Source organism: Cupressus sempervirens, chromosome 2 (genome assembly GCF_028749045.1).
Source record: "Cupressus sempervirens isolate cs-2001-9-10 chromosome 2, ASM2874904v1, whole genome shotgun sequence".
Classification (NCBI taxonomy): domain Eukaryota; kingdom Viridiplantae; phylum Streptophyta; class Pinopsida; order Cupressales; family Cupressaceae; genus Cupressus; species Cupressus sempervirens.
The window spans coordinates 147269169-147289346 of NC_143119.1; the positions used below are offsets into that span (position 1 = coordinate 147269169).

Sequence of the window (20178 nt, forward strand, 5' to 3'; positions counted from 1 at the left end):
ATCCCCTACTCTCTAGATCTCTCAACCACACTCTGATCCCCCCCTCTCTCTCTCCCTCTCCCACTCCCTCTCCCACCGTCTACTATCTCTCTCTCACTATCTCTCTCCCATCCCCTACTCTCACTCTCTCTCCCATCCTATTCTCTCTCTGCCACCCCCTACTCTCTCACATTCTCTCCCATCCCCTACTCTCTCTCTTACACATGCTCCCATCCCCTCCTTTCTCTCTCCCTCTCCCACTCCCTCTCCCACCACCTACTCTCTCTTCCATTTGCTACACACACTCTCTCTCTCACTCTCTCGCTACTCTCTCTCTCCCCTCTCCCATACCCTACTCTCTCTTTCACAAACACACACTCTCATCCCCCCCTCTCTCCTCTCCCATCCCCTACTCTCTAGATCTCTCACACACTCTCATCCCCCCTCTCTCTCTCCGTCTCCCACTCCCTCTCCCACCACCTACTATCTCTCTCTTACTCTCTCTCCCATCCCCTACTCTCTCTCTCTCTCATCCCTTACTCTCTCTCACATTCTCTCCCTTCCCCTAATCTCATTCTCTCTCTGCCACCCCTACTCTCTCTCACACTCTCTCCCATCCCCTACTCTCTCTCTCTCTCTCTCTCTCTTACACACATTCTCTTTCCCCCCCTCTCTCCCCCTCTCCCACTCCCTCTCCCACCACCTACTCTCTCTCCCCCATCCCCTACTCTCTCTCTCTTTCATACACACACACTCCCATCCCCCCTCTCTCTCCTCTCCCATCCTCTACTCTCTAGATCTCTCACACACACTCCCATCCCCCCTCTCTATCCCTCTCCCACTCCCTCTCCCACCACCTACTATCTCTCTCTCTCTCTCTCTCTCTCTCTCCCTCTCTACTCTAGTCTCTCTCCCATCCCCTACTCTCACTCTCTCTCACTCTCTCTCTGCCACCCCCTACTCTCTCTCACACACTCTCTCCCATCCCCTACTCTCTCTCTCTCTCTCTCTCTCTCTTACACACATTCCCATTCTCCCTCCCTCTCTCTCTCTCTCTCTCTCTCTCTCTCTCTCTCTCTCTCTCTCTCTCTCTCTCCCCTCTCCCATCCCCTACTCTCTCTTTCACACACCCACACACTCCCATCCCCCCTCTCTCTCCTCTCCCATCCCCTACTTTCTAGATCTCTCACACACATTCCCATCCCCCCTCTCTCCCTCTCCCACTCCCTCTCCCACTACCTACTGTCTCTCTCTCTCACTTTCTCCCATCCCCTACTCTCTCTCTGCCGCCCCTACTCTCTCTCACACTCCCATCCCCCCCTCTCTCTCCCACTCCCACTCCCACTCCCACTCCCTCTCCTGCCGCCTACTCTCTCTCTCCCATCCCCTACTCTCTCTCTATCTCTCTCTCTCCCCTCTCCCATCCCCTACTCTCTCTATTTCACACACACACCCATCCCCCCTCTCTCTCTCCTCTCCCATCCCCTAGTCTGTCTCTCACTCGCTCTCCCTCTCCCACTTGCTCTCCCACTGCCTACTCTCTCTCTCACTCTCACTCTCTCCCTCTCTACTCTCTCTCACATTTTCACACTCTCTCCCATCCCCTACTCTCTCTCTCTCTCTCACACACACACATTTTGATCCCCCCTCTCTCTCTCCCTCTCCCACCACTTATTCTCTGTCTCCCATCCCCTACTCTCTCGAGCTACTCTCTCTCCCCCCTCTCCCATTCCGTACTCTCTTTCACACACATGCACTCCCATCCTCCTCTCTCTCTCTCGCTCTCTCTCCCACTCTGTCTCCCATCGCCTACTCTCTCTCTCTCTCTCCCATCCCCTACTCTCAATCTCTCTCTCCCCCCCCATCCCCTACTCTCAATCTCTCTCTACCACCCCTACTCTCTCTCACACTTCCTCTCCCATCCCCTACTCTCTCTCTTACACACTTTCCCATTCCCCCTCTCTCTCCCTCTCCCATTGCTTACTCTCTCTCTCTCTCTCTCTCTCTCTGTCCCCCCCCTTTGCCACCCCCTACTCTCTCTCTTTCACACACTCATACACTCCCATCCCCCCTCTCCCTCCTCTCCCATCCCCTACTCTCTAGATCTCTCACACATACTCCCATCCCCCCTCTCCCTCTCCCACCACCTACTATCTCTCTCTCTCTCTCTCTCTACTCTCTCTCCCCCATCCCCTGCTCTCTCTCTCCCCTCTCCCATCCCCTACTTTCTCTCTCTGTCACCCCTACTCTCTCACACTCTCTCCCATGCCCTACTCTCTCTCACACACACTCCCATCCTCCTCCTCTCTCTCCCTCTCTCACTCCCTCTCCCATTGCCTACTCTCTCTCTACCATCCCCTACTCTCAATCTCTCTCTCCCATCTCGTATTCTCTCTACCACCCCTACTCACTCTCTCTCCCTTCCCCTACTCTCAATCTCTCTCTCCCATCCTGTACTCTCTCTTTGTCACCCCTACTCTCTCCCATCTTGTACTCTCTCTGCCACCCCTATTCTCTTTCACTTCCTCTCTCTCCCATCCCCTATGCTATCTCCCCTCTCTCATCCCCTACTCTCTATCTCTCTCACTCACTCACTCTCTCTCTCTCTCTCTCTCACACACACACACACACACACCCATCCCCCCCTCTCTCTCTCGCTCTTTCTTTGCCTCTCTTCTTCCCTCTCTATGCACTATTTAGGTCTCAATAGTGCGTGCACACTATAGCGCGCACATGCTATTGAGACCCAATTTTAAAAAGCTTTAAATAACACATGTGCATTATAGGGCATATGCGCTATTCAAACCTTTGCATTTTACCAAGCCTAAGGCTTGGTTTTGCCTCAGGGATCCAACCCAAATGTTTGGAGTCTATAAACTGGTCTAAGATGTGTTTTGCTACAAACATACAAGGAATGATTGATTTTTTTTTTGTGCTCTCCTTCAAGATTCCTTGTGGTTGAGCATTGATAAGATCAGGTTACATGACATTGTAGGTCTTTGTATTAGCTATATAACCATATAATTTATTTTTTATTTGAACTATTTCAAGCTTTTCATCTATAATTTCTTTTGAATGTATGCCCATTTTTTGTCAAAAACCAACATGTACTAATTGGGCTATAGATTTTAGCTCATTCATCAAATTTTGCAACAACTTAGTTTTTTAGAAACTGGACTCCATTCTACACACTTTGAAAAAAAGAAGTTTTGATTTTAGATTAGCTTTCAATCATTTCTAGGGGAGCACACAAATATTTCACGTTTTTGGGATGTGTCTAGTTAAAAAATTCATTAAAAAAAAATACACATTATAAAATTACCCAAAAAATCTGGGATAAACTGCATAGTGGTAAGTAACTTTTCACAAGAGTGATTAAAGAATTTAAAAAAAAAAAGTTAAAATTTTAAGGGGGGCCACACTTTGTACCGTGTTATATTTTTTTTTGAATAAATAGTACCACTGTCTGTGGCCCCCTTTTTTGAGGACCTAAAACTAAACCATTTTGACAAAAAATTAGTAGTTTAGAAACTAGATTCAAAGGAATACTACTTTTGTTTTTGTCATATCTTAAAATTTTGAGTGTAACTATCTTCAAATTCTTGTTGAAGTTTAGAAATTGCTGATTTCAGAAAAAAGGTGTCCACTTATACCCCCCTTTTGGCACCACAACTTGGTGCACTTACCCAGCAATGCATTATAAGGAGCAAATTGTAATTTCCATTTCTCAAATGAATAATGACTAAGGCCTTAGGCCGAATGACATACCTATTGAATTCTACAAAGTCCATGTGGATTGGGTTTGGTAGGACCTACTAATGTTATACAAGGAAGCAGTAGATAATGGATCCCTAGGGGTTGATATTAATAAAAGGCTTATCAAGTTAATACCCAAGGATGAAGATAAAACCTTAATCAAGAATTGAAGGCCCACTACGCTCCTCAATGTCTCATATAAAATCTTAGCCAAAGTTCTTGTGCTAAGGTTTAAAGATGTACTTCCCAATGTAATCTTCCACACTTAGACTATTTTTTTAAAGGGAGGTACATTCTTGCGAATCTCATCACTTGTTGGGAGGAAATGGAATGAGCCAAATGCCCAGGTCCACAATCTGCAATGTTCTTAATAGATTATGAGAAAGCATATGATAAAATAGAGTGGAAGGTCATTAGGTTGATCCTAGAATGCTCGAGGTTCCTGGAATTCTTCAATAAAATAGTACTTACCTTGGTGTCAGATGCATCTCCTACAATAGAAGTTAGTTGTACAAGATCCAACTCCTTCCCTCTCTTAAGGTCTATTAGATAGGGGTGTTCCTTGGCTCCATCACTATTTCTCATATTTGCTGATAGCTTCCACTATATTCTTAGAGATGATACCCTATCCCCTAAGGTTAAAGGGATAACTTTTCCAAATAAGGAGGAATTGACCAATGTCTACTTTGCAGATGATACAACCCTTCTAATTGAGTTACTTGAAAATAATACAATGAATCTCACCAGCAAATTAGAAATCTTTCGTAAAGCCTCTAACAGAAAAGTGTCAATTGCCAACTCTATAATGCTAGGATGGGATGAATGTCCCTCCCCCATGGTACAACAACTTTGGCTTCTCCTAAGGAGGTCCTAACCACTAGGTAAAGTATTTTGGTATACCTTTCTCTATTTCCCTAAATCTCAATGCTATGTGGGAATGGGTCAAAGGGAAGATTGAGAAGAAATTAGGTAAGTTGAACAACAACTACTTATCCTTGGTTGGTAGGATACAAGTGTGTTAGAAATCCTATCAGCTTACATCGTTTACTAATCCTTTGCATGACTCTTCTACCAAGCCCAAATCAATGATGTACAAAAAATCATCAGGGATTTCTTATGGTCAGATGAGAGAGTACACAAGAAGAGACATGATGTCAAGTGGGTGTGGTGTGCTAAAAGAAAAGAACTCAAAAACCTTGGACTAAAAGACTTAAGATGGAAAGGAATTACACTTGATGTCAAATGTGTAGCGGAATCCACTCAAGATAATCAACCCTAGAAGGCACTAGTCTAAAACAATGTAACCAGAGGTGTGCCTCATATTAGTAAGTCTTGGAAGAACCCACACATTCGTGACCTCTTCTCAAGGAGGTGGAAAATTAAAGTTGAAGTTTTTATTGTACTCAACGCCATCTAGAAAGCATGTGAGTGTATTAGACGTTGGGTGTTAGGCACAGGTGTTATTGATAGAAAATTTATAATTCATGGAGAACATTCTCCACAGTGGAATCTAGAGGGGAAGGAAAAACCTCTTGTGCTTATACAAGGATGCTCAACAAAATCTTGGGCTAGGTTGGGCATTAGCAAATTTAGTGACCTTACAGATAACGGTAAGCTGATTGGATGGAAAAAATTGACATGTAAGTTCAACCTTCCTCCTACCCAAAAGAGGACCTTTGCTACGATTAAGGAGGCATGGTTGTCTGCCAGACTTTTAGGGGAATGTGGAGAGCGTGTGGACATAATGTCATTGTTAATTTGGCCAGATGAATCCCTTCTGTCCACAACTAAAGCTAAATATACCCATAACCTTCTTTTTGACAACTGGGAGGTGTATGATTACCTCAATTCCAAGTGGTTCCTTGATTATGATGCTAAATATTGGTCCAAGCATCTTTCATCTCTTTGGAAAAGGAATGCTGGACCCAAGATCCAATGTTTTCTTTGCCAGGTCTTGCTTCACAAGTTACCCTTAACCAAGATGGATGGTGAGCCCTACCCATGCAATACCTATTCTCACCTAGAATCTATTTTTCACATCTTTTTAGACTGTAACTTTGCCAAGGTGGTTTGGAGTTGGTTTGGTATCCCTATGGGTCTTGAAATTCATAAATTTCATGCTTTTGTTGGCTACCTTCTTGCTTTCCCCAAAATTTTAACCTTGTCTAGGCCATTCTTTCCTCTCATTTGCTTTGGTTCATTAGAAATGATGACATATTTAAAGGTAGGCATATGAACCTTACTAAGTCTCTACAGAGACTCACTATGCATAACATTTGTGTGTAGATTACAATGAGCTATAAGTTAAAGAAGAAGCAGTTTCTAAGAGTCACGTAAGCATGTACCAAAATACTCAAAGATTAAGGAGTCCAGTTTGAGGTAAAGACCAAAGATAACGACAACTTCAACTTTGATTGTAGCTTAAAAGAGACACTTCAGTAGATCAAACTAAGAAGGGAGATAAATGAGCCATGCAGTCAAGCCAATCCACCTAATCAAAGGATTGTTGGAGCAACCAACACTAATGAGAGAAAATCAAGGTCGGTGGCATCATCAATAGACAGATTCAGGACAATGAGATGTCCAACATGGTGGTCATTACAAAGAATGTGACATAGATTAATGTTGGAAAACCTTCCTGCCTCATGATTAGTGCAGTTCCGCGAGCACCAACGTTACCTTGGAAGGTGCTCATGACCAACCCAACTAATGTGATCAGAGATGACACCCTCAAACTTAGGTGGATAGATGGTCCACTTCCCTGAACAACTTGGTTTGAGGAGTAGTGTATTTTCATTACATATTTCTGTGATATTGTTTTGATTATTTTTTAATGGCTTGATGTTAGTAAGGTTGATTTGAATGGGCCTCATACTTGCTGGATTATTTCATAAACTTTTGGTATAGTAGTAAGTATTACTCACTCATATATATGATGTAACAGACCTTTTATTTTATATCTAATAGAAAAAAGTAATTTATAATTAGAAAGTAAAATTAAATCATATTCTACATTTTGTAAACATAGAATTATATGAACTTCTAAATTAAAATAATTCTCCAATTAAATAATTTATTTCTAATTATTTTTAAATTATATTAAAATTTCATTATGATTCTAGCTTATTTATATATTTTCTAGTATCTTAATATTTTGATACACTTTTATATAGATCATTTTACATATATCCTTTATTTATTTTATTTAAATTTTATTATTTTATTCAATTAGGATTATAAATTTTAAAATATTTATTTTTATTTGTTTAAAGATAATCATTAGTATTTAATTGTTAAAAATATAATAAATAATTTTAAATTATACATTAAATTCTTCACTTTAAATTGAGATAATAATTTTTTTTTAAAAAATCATAGCTCCAGGTCAAAGCGTTTACCCCTCTTTCAAATTTTAAAAAAAAAAAAAAAAAAAACCATTCTTTATAATGTAGAATGACATAATTCTCACACATTTCAACATCTTATAATCAAACCAAATTCAATTTGACTCTACACATTAATCTAAATATTAATTTATCCATTTTCCATATTCATATGTAAGAGTTGAATTCTATGTCAAGAATTTATTATTTTATAATTTCATTTGTAATCTTAATATTCTAAAAGAAATTATAAGTTTCAAAATGAAAAAAGAATTTTGTATAAAAAAAAATTAATAGATAGTTCATATCCATTTAATCTAAATAACATTAAAATTCATTGTAATCATTAACATTATTGACTACTATTTTTCATATCAAACAAAAATATTTCTTATCTTAATATAAATGAAATCCTTTAAAAAAAAATTAATTCTAAAAAACTTCCATAAATAAAACTTATTTCCAATTCATAAATCATAACAATATTTCCAATTCTATTTAAGTTACTATCAACTTGACTGATATATTATTTCTTTGTTGTGGTGTGACCCTTACATCTAAGCCAAGAAACAACATGCAAACACCATACAAAATTAGGCAAAACCTTTCATTATTATTATTTAAAGAGTGTGTAGAGGGAACCTGATATTTTTTCCCAAGGTTTCATGTACAATAAAAATATTCACATTTTCATATTTAAAATAATGGAGGACCTTTTTTTAATTAAATGAAGAGACAACTCTTAAAAGTTATATATGAACTATGGGGATTCATTGTTGGAAATTGCAGACATGCCACCTTACCACCTTGGGAAATAATACCAGGTGGGAACTAAAAAACATCAAAGAAACCAACAAAAAGCTTGAGGATTGAGGAAAACAAAATCCCTACAAACTATCCAATAATTTAGTAGGAAACTTTGAAGCAACACTAGTATCAAATATATATATTTATAAAGGTTCCTTTAAACTTTTAATGCTTCCTCGTAATCATTAATCTTCCTGGTATTCCGTTGAATTTGATCTTTCTTCTTTAGTTTATTTGACCAAGGAAGACGAGAAAATTTCATAAGAAGCCTCTTCGTTCAGCTAGTATTCTTTTAATATGAGTTTTTAATATTTATATAAACCACCACAATTAAAGACTGTTTTACAGGGATAAATGGCTTCCATGGAGTTTAATTGGCAGCTCTGAAACTCGTTTTTTCTAAATCTGTGACAAAAATGGTACATTCATTTTTCTATGATTTTTAATGGGGGCTGTTTATTTTTTGGTTTTTGTGAAATATTTCTTCTACATTGTTGTTTGTTTTTGTGTTTCAAAGAGGAAACTTGTGGAGCATGATGATGGCGTTTCTGAAGTTAAAATTTCGAATGAGGTACCAGCTGCAACACAAATAGTTCAGGGGAACAGTAAAACTAATGATAAATCATGCCTAGGCGTCTCAGACAATCAGGTAATATAATTTTGTTTTTTAATCGATTTTATGAACAAAATTATATTTCTTACGAAAATGGAAGGTATATTTTTAGCATTCAAATTATAACCATTTCTTCGTAAGACATTAGATTTATGCTAAACCATGCTAAGTTCAACGGAAGGCTACACTAGAGGACTAATGATCTTTTAAAACATACATTCTTGCTGCAACTTGAACTGTTGAGGTTGTTTTAGAAACAGGAATTTTTCCTCACTCGTTCAATCGAAGGTTGAAAGTATATGATTTATGAATGATAACAACAATGCATTTTATGTGATATTAAATTTCTATAAGTGTGGTCTTTTAAGGCATTGTTTTAGACGGTGAAAAATGGTGATACATATGAATCTTTTATCTTCTTACTAAGGTGTCGCTTTTATCATTTAGGTGACTTTTATCTTAGTTCTGCCAGTATTTTTGTTCGAGACTCTAGTTTTGATTTGAGGGGTGATCTCGTATGACCCTACTTAGTGATTATGATTATGATAAGATTCAGCTGTATAGTTTTTGACTCAAACTCATCAACTTAGATTTCATTAATAGTGATTTACAACCACCCATATCTCATGTAAATAAATGATATACTTAGCAATAGCACGTGCATTGCATTTAGAGATAAACACTGAGACTTCTCAGAAGTTTACCCCTCAGAATATAATTTTAACTCAAAGTATTTAATCATAAAATTATCTGAAGATTAGTGCCACATAACTTATCTTAAACATGCTTAAAATCTCTTCAAAATTAAGCCTACATAACTTGCTACTCCATTCAATAAACCAAATTTCTATAAAATGTATTATAAAAAAAATCTTATTTATTTTAATTTAAAATATTTAAACAGCTCACAAAACAGTGTTTCTGGTCAAAATCATCTCTTATTTATTGCACTTAAAAAATATTACAACTGTCGGGGGGAAACCTTGTTTCCATTCTAAATGATTGTTACCAAATGGTACGCTTTTTCTTCTCTTTCTCAATGTTGATGACATGTTAGTTGTCGACTCTAAAAATGAAGTTGATTGATGAATTGAAACAAAGGTTAGCACAAAGGTTTGCAATGAAAGATTTAGGGGCAGGAAGACAGATACTTGATATGACCATTATCTAGGATAGACAAAAGAAAGAGATCAAGTTGTGTCAAGAACATTACATTCTCAAAGTTTTGGAAAGGTTTGGCATGGCAGATGCCAAAGCTGTTAAAACTCCGTTAACTGATCATTTTTGTTTAACTTTAACCATCTGTCCAAAGGCACAAGAAAAACAAACAGAAATGTAGGGCATTCCATACTCTTCAGCTATAGGCAGCCTTATGTAGGCTATCATGAGCACTCACCTGGACATTACTCATGCAGTGGGGTAAACCACATTGCAATGCAGTCAAATGGATCTTGAGGTATCTCAAAAGAACTTCCGAGTTTGATTTTGGTGGCAAGGATGCATCATTAAAAGGTTTTACTGATTCTGATATGGCTGGAATTCAGACAATCAAAGATCTACTGCTGAGTATACATTAACTGTTTTCAAAACAACAATCGGTTGAGCCTCAAGGTTGCAACAGGTAGTGTCTATTTCTACAACAAAGGCTGAATATATTGCTCTTACTGAGGGAGCGAAAGAGATGATTTGGTTGCAGTGTTTATTTGGTGATTTAGATTATCCTGAACATGGTTCCACTTTGTTTTTTTTATAGCAAAAGTTCTATTCACTTAGCAAAACACGCTACATTTCAAAGTCAAACTAAACACGTTGAAGTTCTTTTGCATTTCATTTGAAGCATGCTTGAGGAGGGAAAACTTCAAGTTGAAAAGATAGACACCGAAGCGAATCAGATTGTGCTGTGGCACAAATTCAAGTTTTGTTGAGCTTCTATCAAAATTGTCAAGAAATAACAGTAGGGGCATAGCAAGGGAATGTCTCTAGAATTTTAGCAATCATTAGCCTTCAAATAGGAGTTTGTTGGGTGTATGAAGCCCTACAGTCATCATTATTTTTCCCAACAAATTATGTGCCTCTTCATTTCCTCTCGAAGATTTTATTTAAGCTGGTTGGATGCTATTCATATTGATTCAATTTGCTAAGAGCAGAAAACGGTTGTAGTGTGTAAACAAACTACAAGATATTAATAATAGATTTCCCCTCTAAAAGTAGACGTAGCCAAATTAATGAACCGCCATAAATCTCTGTGTTGATTTGTCTCGTCTCTGTTATCTTTCACACTTTCGATTACTTCACACATCACACATGTTGCAAAATAAGGAGTCGAAGATTTCAGTGAAAGTTGGCGGTTCACTTCTTCATTGCACCACAATAGAATCTTGTTGTGAAAAGAAGAAACGGGATGATAATTTAAGGCTTCAAGAACTCCATTAAGGTTGTCTTGCACCTATTTACTACACCATATACATCACAAACGATGTTTCTCTCTTCTGTGGACAGAAGAAAGATAACTGTTATAAAATGACAAGATATAGGCTTCTGAATCTCCCTGAAACATGAATTTCTCATGTTTAGTGCACTATATCCATCACAATAGAGTTGAGTGAACATTGTAAGAGAATCACTCAGAGAAATAAGAAATATAACTATTACAGACATAACAAGTTAACCCACATATGTGCATGTCTAAAAACAGCCCGTTGTTTTATTCTGATCAATAGAATTGTAATGTGTCTATGTTGAAAATAAGTTACATTTAGACTGATGATGAGCTAGTCATAGAGGGGTCAGTAGTTCAGCTGGTAGAGCATTTCTGCAGTAAATGAAAGGTTCTAAGTTTGAGTCCTAGCTGGTCCATATGATCTATAGCTAAACATATAATGCTATCTTCAAAATAGAAACTTCAAGTGCCGATATTGGAAATATTCATACCCTAACCGTAATGGTCTGGTCATAAAGAAGCCAACAGCTCAATTGACTGGGTACTCCACCAATAAATAGAAGGATAGAAGGTTCTTGTTCTAGACCTAGTCTATATATATGAACTATGACCAATAGAAAGTAGAAAGAAAATTTGAAAACGAGTAGATGTTGTTGCTTTAACCAAATGTATATATGAACTTTTGTTTCCTCATTCTCATTTGTTGGTATCCATTTGTTTATCTTGAATATTTCTATTAGAGCTTTTCTCTCTCTACATCATCTCACGAAATTGTTCTACATTTTTCACTTTAGTTTTTTTCTTCCTTTCTATATTTATTTCTTTTATTTCTTCACTGCTCATATTTAAATTTCATATTTTCTCATTGCTTCAAACTTGCTTTATTATTTTTATTATCTACATTTGTGTAAGTTAGTGGTCTAATTTTATTATTGTGAATATTCAATTCTATAGAATATATAAATATAAAATAATAAAAACTTAATTAAACAGAATTTTAAAATTTCAAATGATTGACAAGTAATTGAAATTTATCTCTAAAAGATTATAGAAGTAATGTTATGGAGGAGGTTGTAAGACATATTTTTATGAAGTGGAAGGTGTTATGAGATGAGAAAAAAGTATTACGGGATAAATTATAATAAGACAACAGTCTTATGGAGGGTGGCCTTGGTGTTGCTGAGATTTCCACTGAGATTTTTCAGAAGTATTTTAAAGCGGGTGTTGCTCTACTCGCACAGAACGGCAGCTGTTAGTTGTTGTTTTAGTTGTTTTTCTACACTGTCCATGTGAACATGTGAACTCTGGGGCGTGATCTCGTATCCACCCAATTTTAATTTTTAATTTTTACAATGTATACATTTATATTTAGTAAAATCAAATACACTATTTATTGAAGAATAAATAGACTTTTATAATTATGGAAGATAGTGATCTCATAAATTTTATTACTTTATATATTCAATTCAACAAATACATAAATATAAAATCATTAAAGGTAGAAAACTTCCAATTCATTATAGAAAAGAAAATTAATTCTGCAATCTTATGTCACCACGCTCTGTTTAAGTGCAATTTTGCTTCATTCTAAATAGCTCAAGTTTAGAGTATTTTTCTATTTTAATGGAGGATCTTCTGCTGAAGAAAGTTAAAAATAATAAGTTTTCAAAAATGGGAGCTGGAAATAAGCAGCAACTTAAACTATCATTTAAACACTCCTCTTAAATGATGTTAATAAACAGTCATCTTAAATGATATCATTTAAGAAAACTGCTTCAAAATAAAATAAACTACACACTTTGTCTCTTATAAAATCTCCTACTCCTTAAAAATGAGCTCTCATCATATGTCTATAATCTGAAAGGCTCTACTTTTCTATTCTCAACTCGTTTTTACAATTGTCCTTAGACAGGACCGAAATTTTAAAATTTATTATTAACAACACATCATTTGAGAATCATCTGTGCATAGAAGCGCCATTCATATATTTAACAAATAATGGGGGTCTCAAAATTGTTTACTTATCCATTAAGAATCGTTAATTCTCATTTATTTGTTATCCTTTATATTATTGTTCATCACCCCATAATTGTTCTTAACTGAAAGTATGATGAATTTCAAGAGAGTACTTTATACGGCTTTTGGGCCGAGTAACCTATGCTGAAATCCTTCAAACTAAGTTTCTTTGGTAAATCTTCCGATGTTGCACAATAAGAGTTGTCTAAAATTTAGACATCTAAAGTTTGAAATCTAATCATAATTGTGAAAAATTAACTTTAGGACCATTCATTCTGTACTTGCAGGCAAGCTCCTCAAATACCTCATGGACCTCCATTATATGTCACTTCGTTGATATGGGATATTCTTCCACCATGGTTGAAAAGGCTATCAACATACATGGTAGGGATACTGTCCTTAACTAATTTATTAGCTATAACTATTATTCAAAAGAATACCAATCATTTTCTTCTCTTAATATTTTTTCTCATTGGCCAGGTACTGAGAATTGGAATGATATATTGGATTATCTCTTGACATGCAAAGTGAGTAAATGTTCAATTTCTTTTCCCTCCTTTGGATATTTTTTCATGAATGGAGAAAATTATGTATTGGATTTTCGAATTTAACTATCATTGCTATTTATTTACAGGCTGTTGATTATGCATTAGATTCAAGCCATTGGGATTCGAACACTGATACAGAGAAACTAATTTTTGATAATCAGCACAATTTTAACGAAATAAAAGTGAAAATTGAAGACATTTATGGTGGGGATGCGAAGGTACTTCTCCGAGTCTTCTTCAGATATAAGATGACATTTGTCTTCTACTTTCTATAAAGTCTTTCTCATATATATATGATATTTTAATATTGGTGATTTTGGAATATATTATTATAATTTATAAATAAATGATGGGGCCATCAATTACTGGCATTTATATTACTTATAAAAGTCTTTCAAAATGCACTATATCACAAGAAAAGTTGGGTGGAGATAGTCGCACCCCAAAGCATAGACAAGGGTAAGCTTTGTTCATATCCAAAGAGAAATTGTTATGTGGAGTTGTAGAATAATAGTAGAGGGTGAGTCACAATGTAGTTTTCACATATCCAAATTTTCCTCCCTATTAGGAATAAACTTCTAACTAATGGGAGCAACTATTAGTCTCTATTATGATAATAGATAGTCCTCTATTTTTAGTTAATGGTTATCTTTTGTAAATATCTAGTTAGCTTTAGTTTGCTTTTGTTTTTTAGCTTTCTCTGTTAGAATAGAATGTTTCTATTCTTTACGATGTTTTTTAGCTTTCTCTGTTAGAATAAAATGTTTCTATTCTTTACGATTGTTTCCTAAGGAAACATCATTTTATTCTTTTGTATAAATTGACCTTTCGGTCTTTGTTAATAACAAGCAAGTATTTACCAATTACTTCTGTAATGTGGTATCAGATCCAGGACTTTAAAATTTTCAAATTTTTTATATTTCGTTCGAAATTATCTACTCCAAAATTTTTGAAATTCTTTCTTTTATGGTTTTTTACGTGCTTCCTCATACCTAATTTCAGCTAGGGTTTCTGAGACTGGGTATCTAGCAACACACTTTTTTTTGGTCTAGTTTTTTCATGGTTGAAAAATGTGTTTCAAACTCGTCTGCAAATCACAACTAGATATTATTGCCAAGCACAATGCATTTTTTGATTGGTCGTCTGCAAATCGCGACCTCTTACCATGTCTGGTCTTTTTGGCTACACGTATGCGTGCATTTGAAAGTTCTCTAGCTAGTCTCTTGACTAAAAATTGCACACCATTTTTGTGGTAATATTCAACTCACATTGGGTGTTTTTCTCCTACTCATTTGGAGCAGCAAACATTTGCAAAAGTTTCATTTTTTTGTCTCAATCTTGCCGCAACCTCCACCCAACAGCTGTAGTCCTAAATCCGCTTGGTTCTTGGTTTGTTTCTGCAACATTTTTTCTCTGTTTTGCCATTATTTGGAGCTTGTTTTGCAGCCAGATAGGTTTTGTTTGAAAACCTAATTTTTCGGTTCAAATTTTTTTTTGATCACAGATTCTTGATGGGTTTTTCAAGAGCTCAACTGGGTTGTCGTCAAATTTTTCTGGGTGCCTCAATTTTTGAGCCAACAGATCCAAAAAATGACACCATATTCTTTTTGGGTTTTTCGAGCTCTCTTCTAGGCCACTCTTCAATTTTTTGGGTCTTTCATTTTCTGCTTCAAAAAATGTATCTCCATAGATTTTCACAAATTTTCATTGAAAAACATGCCATGGCATCTCTAACAAACATATTGCTCAAGCATAACTCCAAATTCAATGGTCAAAATTATGGCACTTGGAAGCAGCGGATCATCGCCATTTTTGAATATCGGAGCACTGATCAAATTGTTTTGGGTGTTACGAAGCATTTGACTTCTCCTGGTCCTAATCAAGATACATGGGATCTAAATAATCAAGAGGCAGTGATGCTTCTCAAATTATCCGTGATTGATAATTAGCTTTCTTAGATTCCATTTGGCAAGATAGCTGTCAAGATCTGGACACATCTCAAAAGTCTTCATGAGACTTCTGACAAAATCAAAGCTTTCTTTCTCAAAAACACTCTACTTTCTATTGTCATGGATGAGCGCACCTTGCTCCAAGAACACCTGAATCGGATTCAAGAAATTCGTGATCAGTTACTTTCCATCAGTCACAAGACGGAGGAAGATGATATTGTGGCTATCACTCTTCGTAGTTTACCAAAATCCTATGAGCATTTTATCGAGACCCTCAACATCACATCTTCTAGTGTTGATTTGAAGTTCACTGATCTTTGCATCCTGCTGCCTTAGCAAGATCAGTGGAAACAACAGTTTGGTAGCAACTCCAGTTTGGTAGCAACTCCACAGAGCAAGCCTTTGCTGCAAAATCCGTTCAGAAGGATATAGGCAAGTTTCAGCAGCCATCTCAGTAGAAGTCTTCTGCTCCAGCATCAGATGGTTCCTGAAAGAAGAATATTCAATGCAACTAATGCTACAAGTTTGGACACATGAAGGTTGAATTACGCTTAGTTGCACAGTTTAAGCAATTAGGTTTGCAACCCAAAGTGAATAGCGCAGAGAACACTAAGTAGGAAGAATCTACCTTTTACACCTTTATGGCTCAAAGACCTATAGATCATGTCAAGTCATCTACTTGGTACATTGATTTAGGTGCCTCTTGTCATTTCACTCACTGTAGGGACTGGTTTATTGACTACCAACCTTATTTAGACTCTGTTATTTTTAGTGGCGGAGAAGAGTACAAAGTTGTCGGCAAAGGCAACATTTAGATTCAGTCTGCTAGGAGGAATCTCATATTCCTTGATGTGTACTACGTTCTAGGGATGGAACTAAATCTACTCTCAGATAGTCAGGTGCTGTGACATTCTCCACACTTGGCATTCACCTTTAGTTCTCATCAGTGCACCATCACTAATTGGGCAACTAAGTCTATTGTTGCAGTGGGTCTTGAGGATCATGGTCTTTTCAGATTTACCGATTCTGGTGATTCTCAGGACTTAGCTATGGCTGCTTGGTGGTCTTCTATCAGCACACTTTGGCATCAACGATATGTGCACTTAAATGTGCATTATCTCTCATAGCTTTCTCAAGATGAGCTTGTTCTTGGATTGCTAGAGATTCAAACTCAACAACTTGGAGTTTTTGAGGCATGCTAGGTTGGGAAGCAACATTGCACATCTTTCACCAGTGGTGATTCATGGCGAGCTTCTCAAGTACTTTAAGTTGTTCATGCCGATATTTGTGGCCCTATGGCCACTCCTTTTGTTCTTGGGTCCAGGTATTTTCTGTTGTTTGTTGATGATTTCAATAGAAAAATGTGGGTGTATTTCCTTAAAAAGAAATCAGATGCATTTCCTGTATTTCAAAAGTTTAAACCTTTAGTTTAAAAAGATTCTAAGAAATCTATTGTTACTGTTAGATCAGACAATGGGGGGAATTTTATTCTAATATTTTCTCTAGCTTCTTGGATACACATGGCATCAAATGCCAATTTACCACACCCACATGCTATAACAGAACAATGTAGTTGAATGTCGGAACAAGACAATCACCGAGATGGCTCAATCCATGCTCAAACACAGACATGTGAATAAGTTTTGGGTAGAAGCAGTTAAGACTGTAGTTTATTTGTTGAACTGGTCACCCACAGTAGCAGTCAAAGATAAAACTCTGGAAGTGGCCTGGTCAAGTCATAAGCCTAGAATCAGTCACCTGAAGGTTTTTGGATCCTTTGCTTTTGTTTGGATCCTTGATGCGGCATGCACCAAGTTGGATGGCAAGAGCTAGAAACTCATGCTTACTGGATATAACAGTCTTCACTAAGCCTACCACCTGATCGATGTTGAGACATCTCATCTCATTTACAGTTGAGATGTAATCTTTGATGAGCAATGAGGACCATTCATGCCTATTTCTCCTGTTCCTAATTTGGCAGACCAATCTATGATGGCTAATGATTTGGGAGTTCGACTTCCATTAGGTCCACTTGATGGGAGGGTTCCAGTAGCTCTTGTAGCTCCAGTTATACCAGTGATACCTATATAGACACCTCCAAGATCATCTCATTTTGTAGATGCTTCACCTGAGTTTGATCTAGATTCTTCTGATGAGGATCCTACTGATCAAGCATTTCCTGGTACTAATGTTGGTCATTCTCCTATCCGGCCTAAGTGGTGGGCTAAGACACTTGTTGAGCTTCGCGATGATGAGCTCATTGATGGGAGAACTACTCGGAAAAAGAGCAAAACTACAGATTCTGTTAACTTTTCTCTCATGGCCAACATTCACAGTGTGCTTGAACTTCAAACATGTTCTAAGGCTGAAGGAATTCCAAAGTGGGAATAGACCATGACATCTAAACACTAGAGCTTGCTGAAGAACAACACCTGGGTCCTTTTTGATCTTCCACCAGGGAAGAAACCCATTGGTTGCAAATGGGTTTACAAAATCAAATACAAATCGAATGGTACTTTGGACAAGTACAAAGCTCGTTTAGTGGCGAAGGGATTTTCTTAGCGTCAGGGCATTGATTATGAGGAGACCTTTGCTCCTACTACAAAGATGAGCACCATCAGATTAGTCCTAGCCATGGCAACACAGTTTGGCTAGAAGGTCCATCAGATGGACGTTAAGAGTACTTTCTTGAATGGTGATCTCCATGAAGAGGTCTACATGATGAAACCTCTTGGTTTCAAGGTTGATGGTAAAGACCATCAGGTTCTCAGATTGGTAAAATCCCTCTATGGCTTGAAGTAGGACCCTTGGGCATGGTACATAAAAATTGATAAGTACCTCAATAATCAAGGCTTCAAAAGCTCTTTAGACTCAAATCTGTACATCAAGACTACTAACAGTGACATTATCCTTTTGGTTATTTATGTGGATGATTTGATCATCACTGGCAGTTCCGCATCTTTGGTTCAAGGAATTCAAGGAATCAAACAAAATTTATGCCAGTCTTTTGAAATGATTGAACTTAGGCTCATGCATTATTGCCTAGGTATTGAAGTTTGGCAACGGTCTTTTCGTTTATTCATCTCTCAGTCCAAATATGCTAGGGCCTTGTTAGACAAATTCCATATGTAGGATTGCAAGCCTACATCTACACCTATGGAGAAAGGTCTCAAGTTATCTGCAAAGTGTGATTCTCCTTCCATTGATGAAACTACGTATAGGCAACTAGTAGGCAGCCTCATCTATCTCTCTACTACTAGGCCTGATATCAGCTTCGTAGTCATCTATATTTCATGCTTTATGACAACTCCTAAGGCTGATCATTGGATGACAGCAAAGCATGTGCTTTGTTATGTGAAGGGCACTTCATATATGGACTTCTATACTCTCGAAGTTCTAATCCTAGACTCAATGAGTTCAAAGATTCATATTGGGCAGGCTTTGTTGGTGATAAAAAGTCAATGTTTGGATATGTGTTTAGTTTGGGATCTAGTGCAATCACAAGGACCGGTAACAAGCAATAGGAAATTTCTCTCTCCTCTATAGAGGCCGAATACAAAGGGATTGTTAAAGTGGGATGTGAAGTTGTTTGGCTTCATCGGATGCTTGAGGATATGCAGATGTCACCAACAAGACCGACTACTCTGTTTGTTGATAATGAAGGTGCTATCAAGTTAGCAGAAAATCTAGTCTTCCATGAATGAACCAAGCATGTGGATGTTCATTGTTATTACATACGATAGCTGGTTGAAGACAAAACTATAGATTTGCAGTATGTTCCTACCATAGATCAGACTACAGACATTCTCACCAAGCCTCTTGGTCCTGATAAGTTTGTCAAATTCAGAGGACAGCTTAGTGTTCTAGATAGATTAACCATTAAGAGAGGGTATTACAATTATAGATAGTCATCTATTATTAGTTAATGGTTATCTATTGTAAATATTTAGTTAGCTTTTGTTTGTTAGCTTTCTCTGTTAAAATAGAATGTTTCTATTCTTTATGATCATTTCCTAAGGAAACATTGTTTTATTCTTTTGTATTAATTGACCTTTCGGTCTTTGTCAATAACAAGCAAGTATTTACCAGTTACTTCCGTAATAGTCTCCACCTATTCATTACTTTGAGATACAACTATGCAAATAGAAATGGCCAAGAAAATTGTCACTACACCTCCATCCTTGAGCTTATCTAGAGTGACAGAAAGGGGATAGTGAATTTTAGCAAAGCATTGTGGTTGTGACATCTATAATGAGAAGCATGAGAACCATCATGTCCACAAGTTTTCTGCCCACTTAAAAAAATCACCTTTTTAAAAAGCATTAGCTTCTTTTATAAATATCACGAGGCCACTAGATTGTCAATACCTCCTACATTTTTTTTGCAACCCCCAATAATTTTTTTATTGCCCTCAATAAAACCACAATCTTAATACTTCTAATGATTATAGTAAAAATTTTTAGAACTAGGGGTTATTGTTTGTTCGGAAGAGTCTAAAATGGAGTGTGAGATTGTAAACTAGGGGTTATGATTTGTGATACTATAGTGGGTTGCAAGTAAATTGGGTTTAAGCATGGAGAAACTTTGTGGTTAAGTGCACTTGAGCTGGAGTAGTATTGGGATGGGTGACCTCCAAGAAGTCCCATTGCTTCACCTCTATGAGCATCGCCTAGATGCAATGAATGCT

The 20178-nt window shown here is 37.0% G+C and overlaps 1 protein-coding gene across 1 annotated transcript in view; it reads left to right on the forward strand.

Annotated features, from left to right (window-relative positions):
- Positions 1–8370: 8370 nt before the first annotated feature.
- Positions 8371–20178, forward strand: part of LOC149571470 (DNA (cytosine-5)-methyltransferase DRM2-like) — a 218053-nt gene continuing 206245 nt past the window's right edge. The window contains exons 1-4 of the mRNA XM_089815696.1: positions 8371–8574; positions 13282–13378; positions 13475–13521; positions 13629–13760. Of these exons, the coding sequence (XP_089671822.1) occupies positions 8371–8574; positions 13282–13378; positions 13475–13521; positions 13629–13760 (480 nt within the window). The remainder of the gene's footprint in view (positions 8575–13281; positions 13379–13474; positions 13522–13628; positions 13761–20178) is intronic.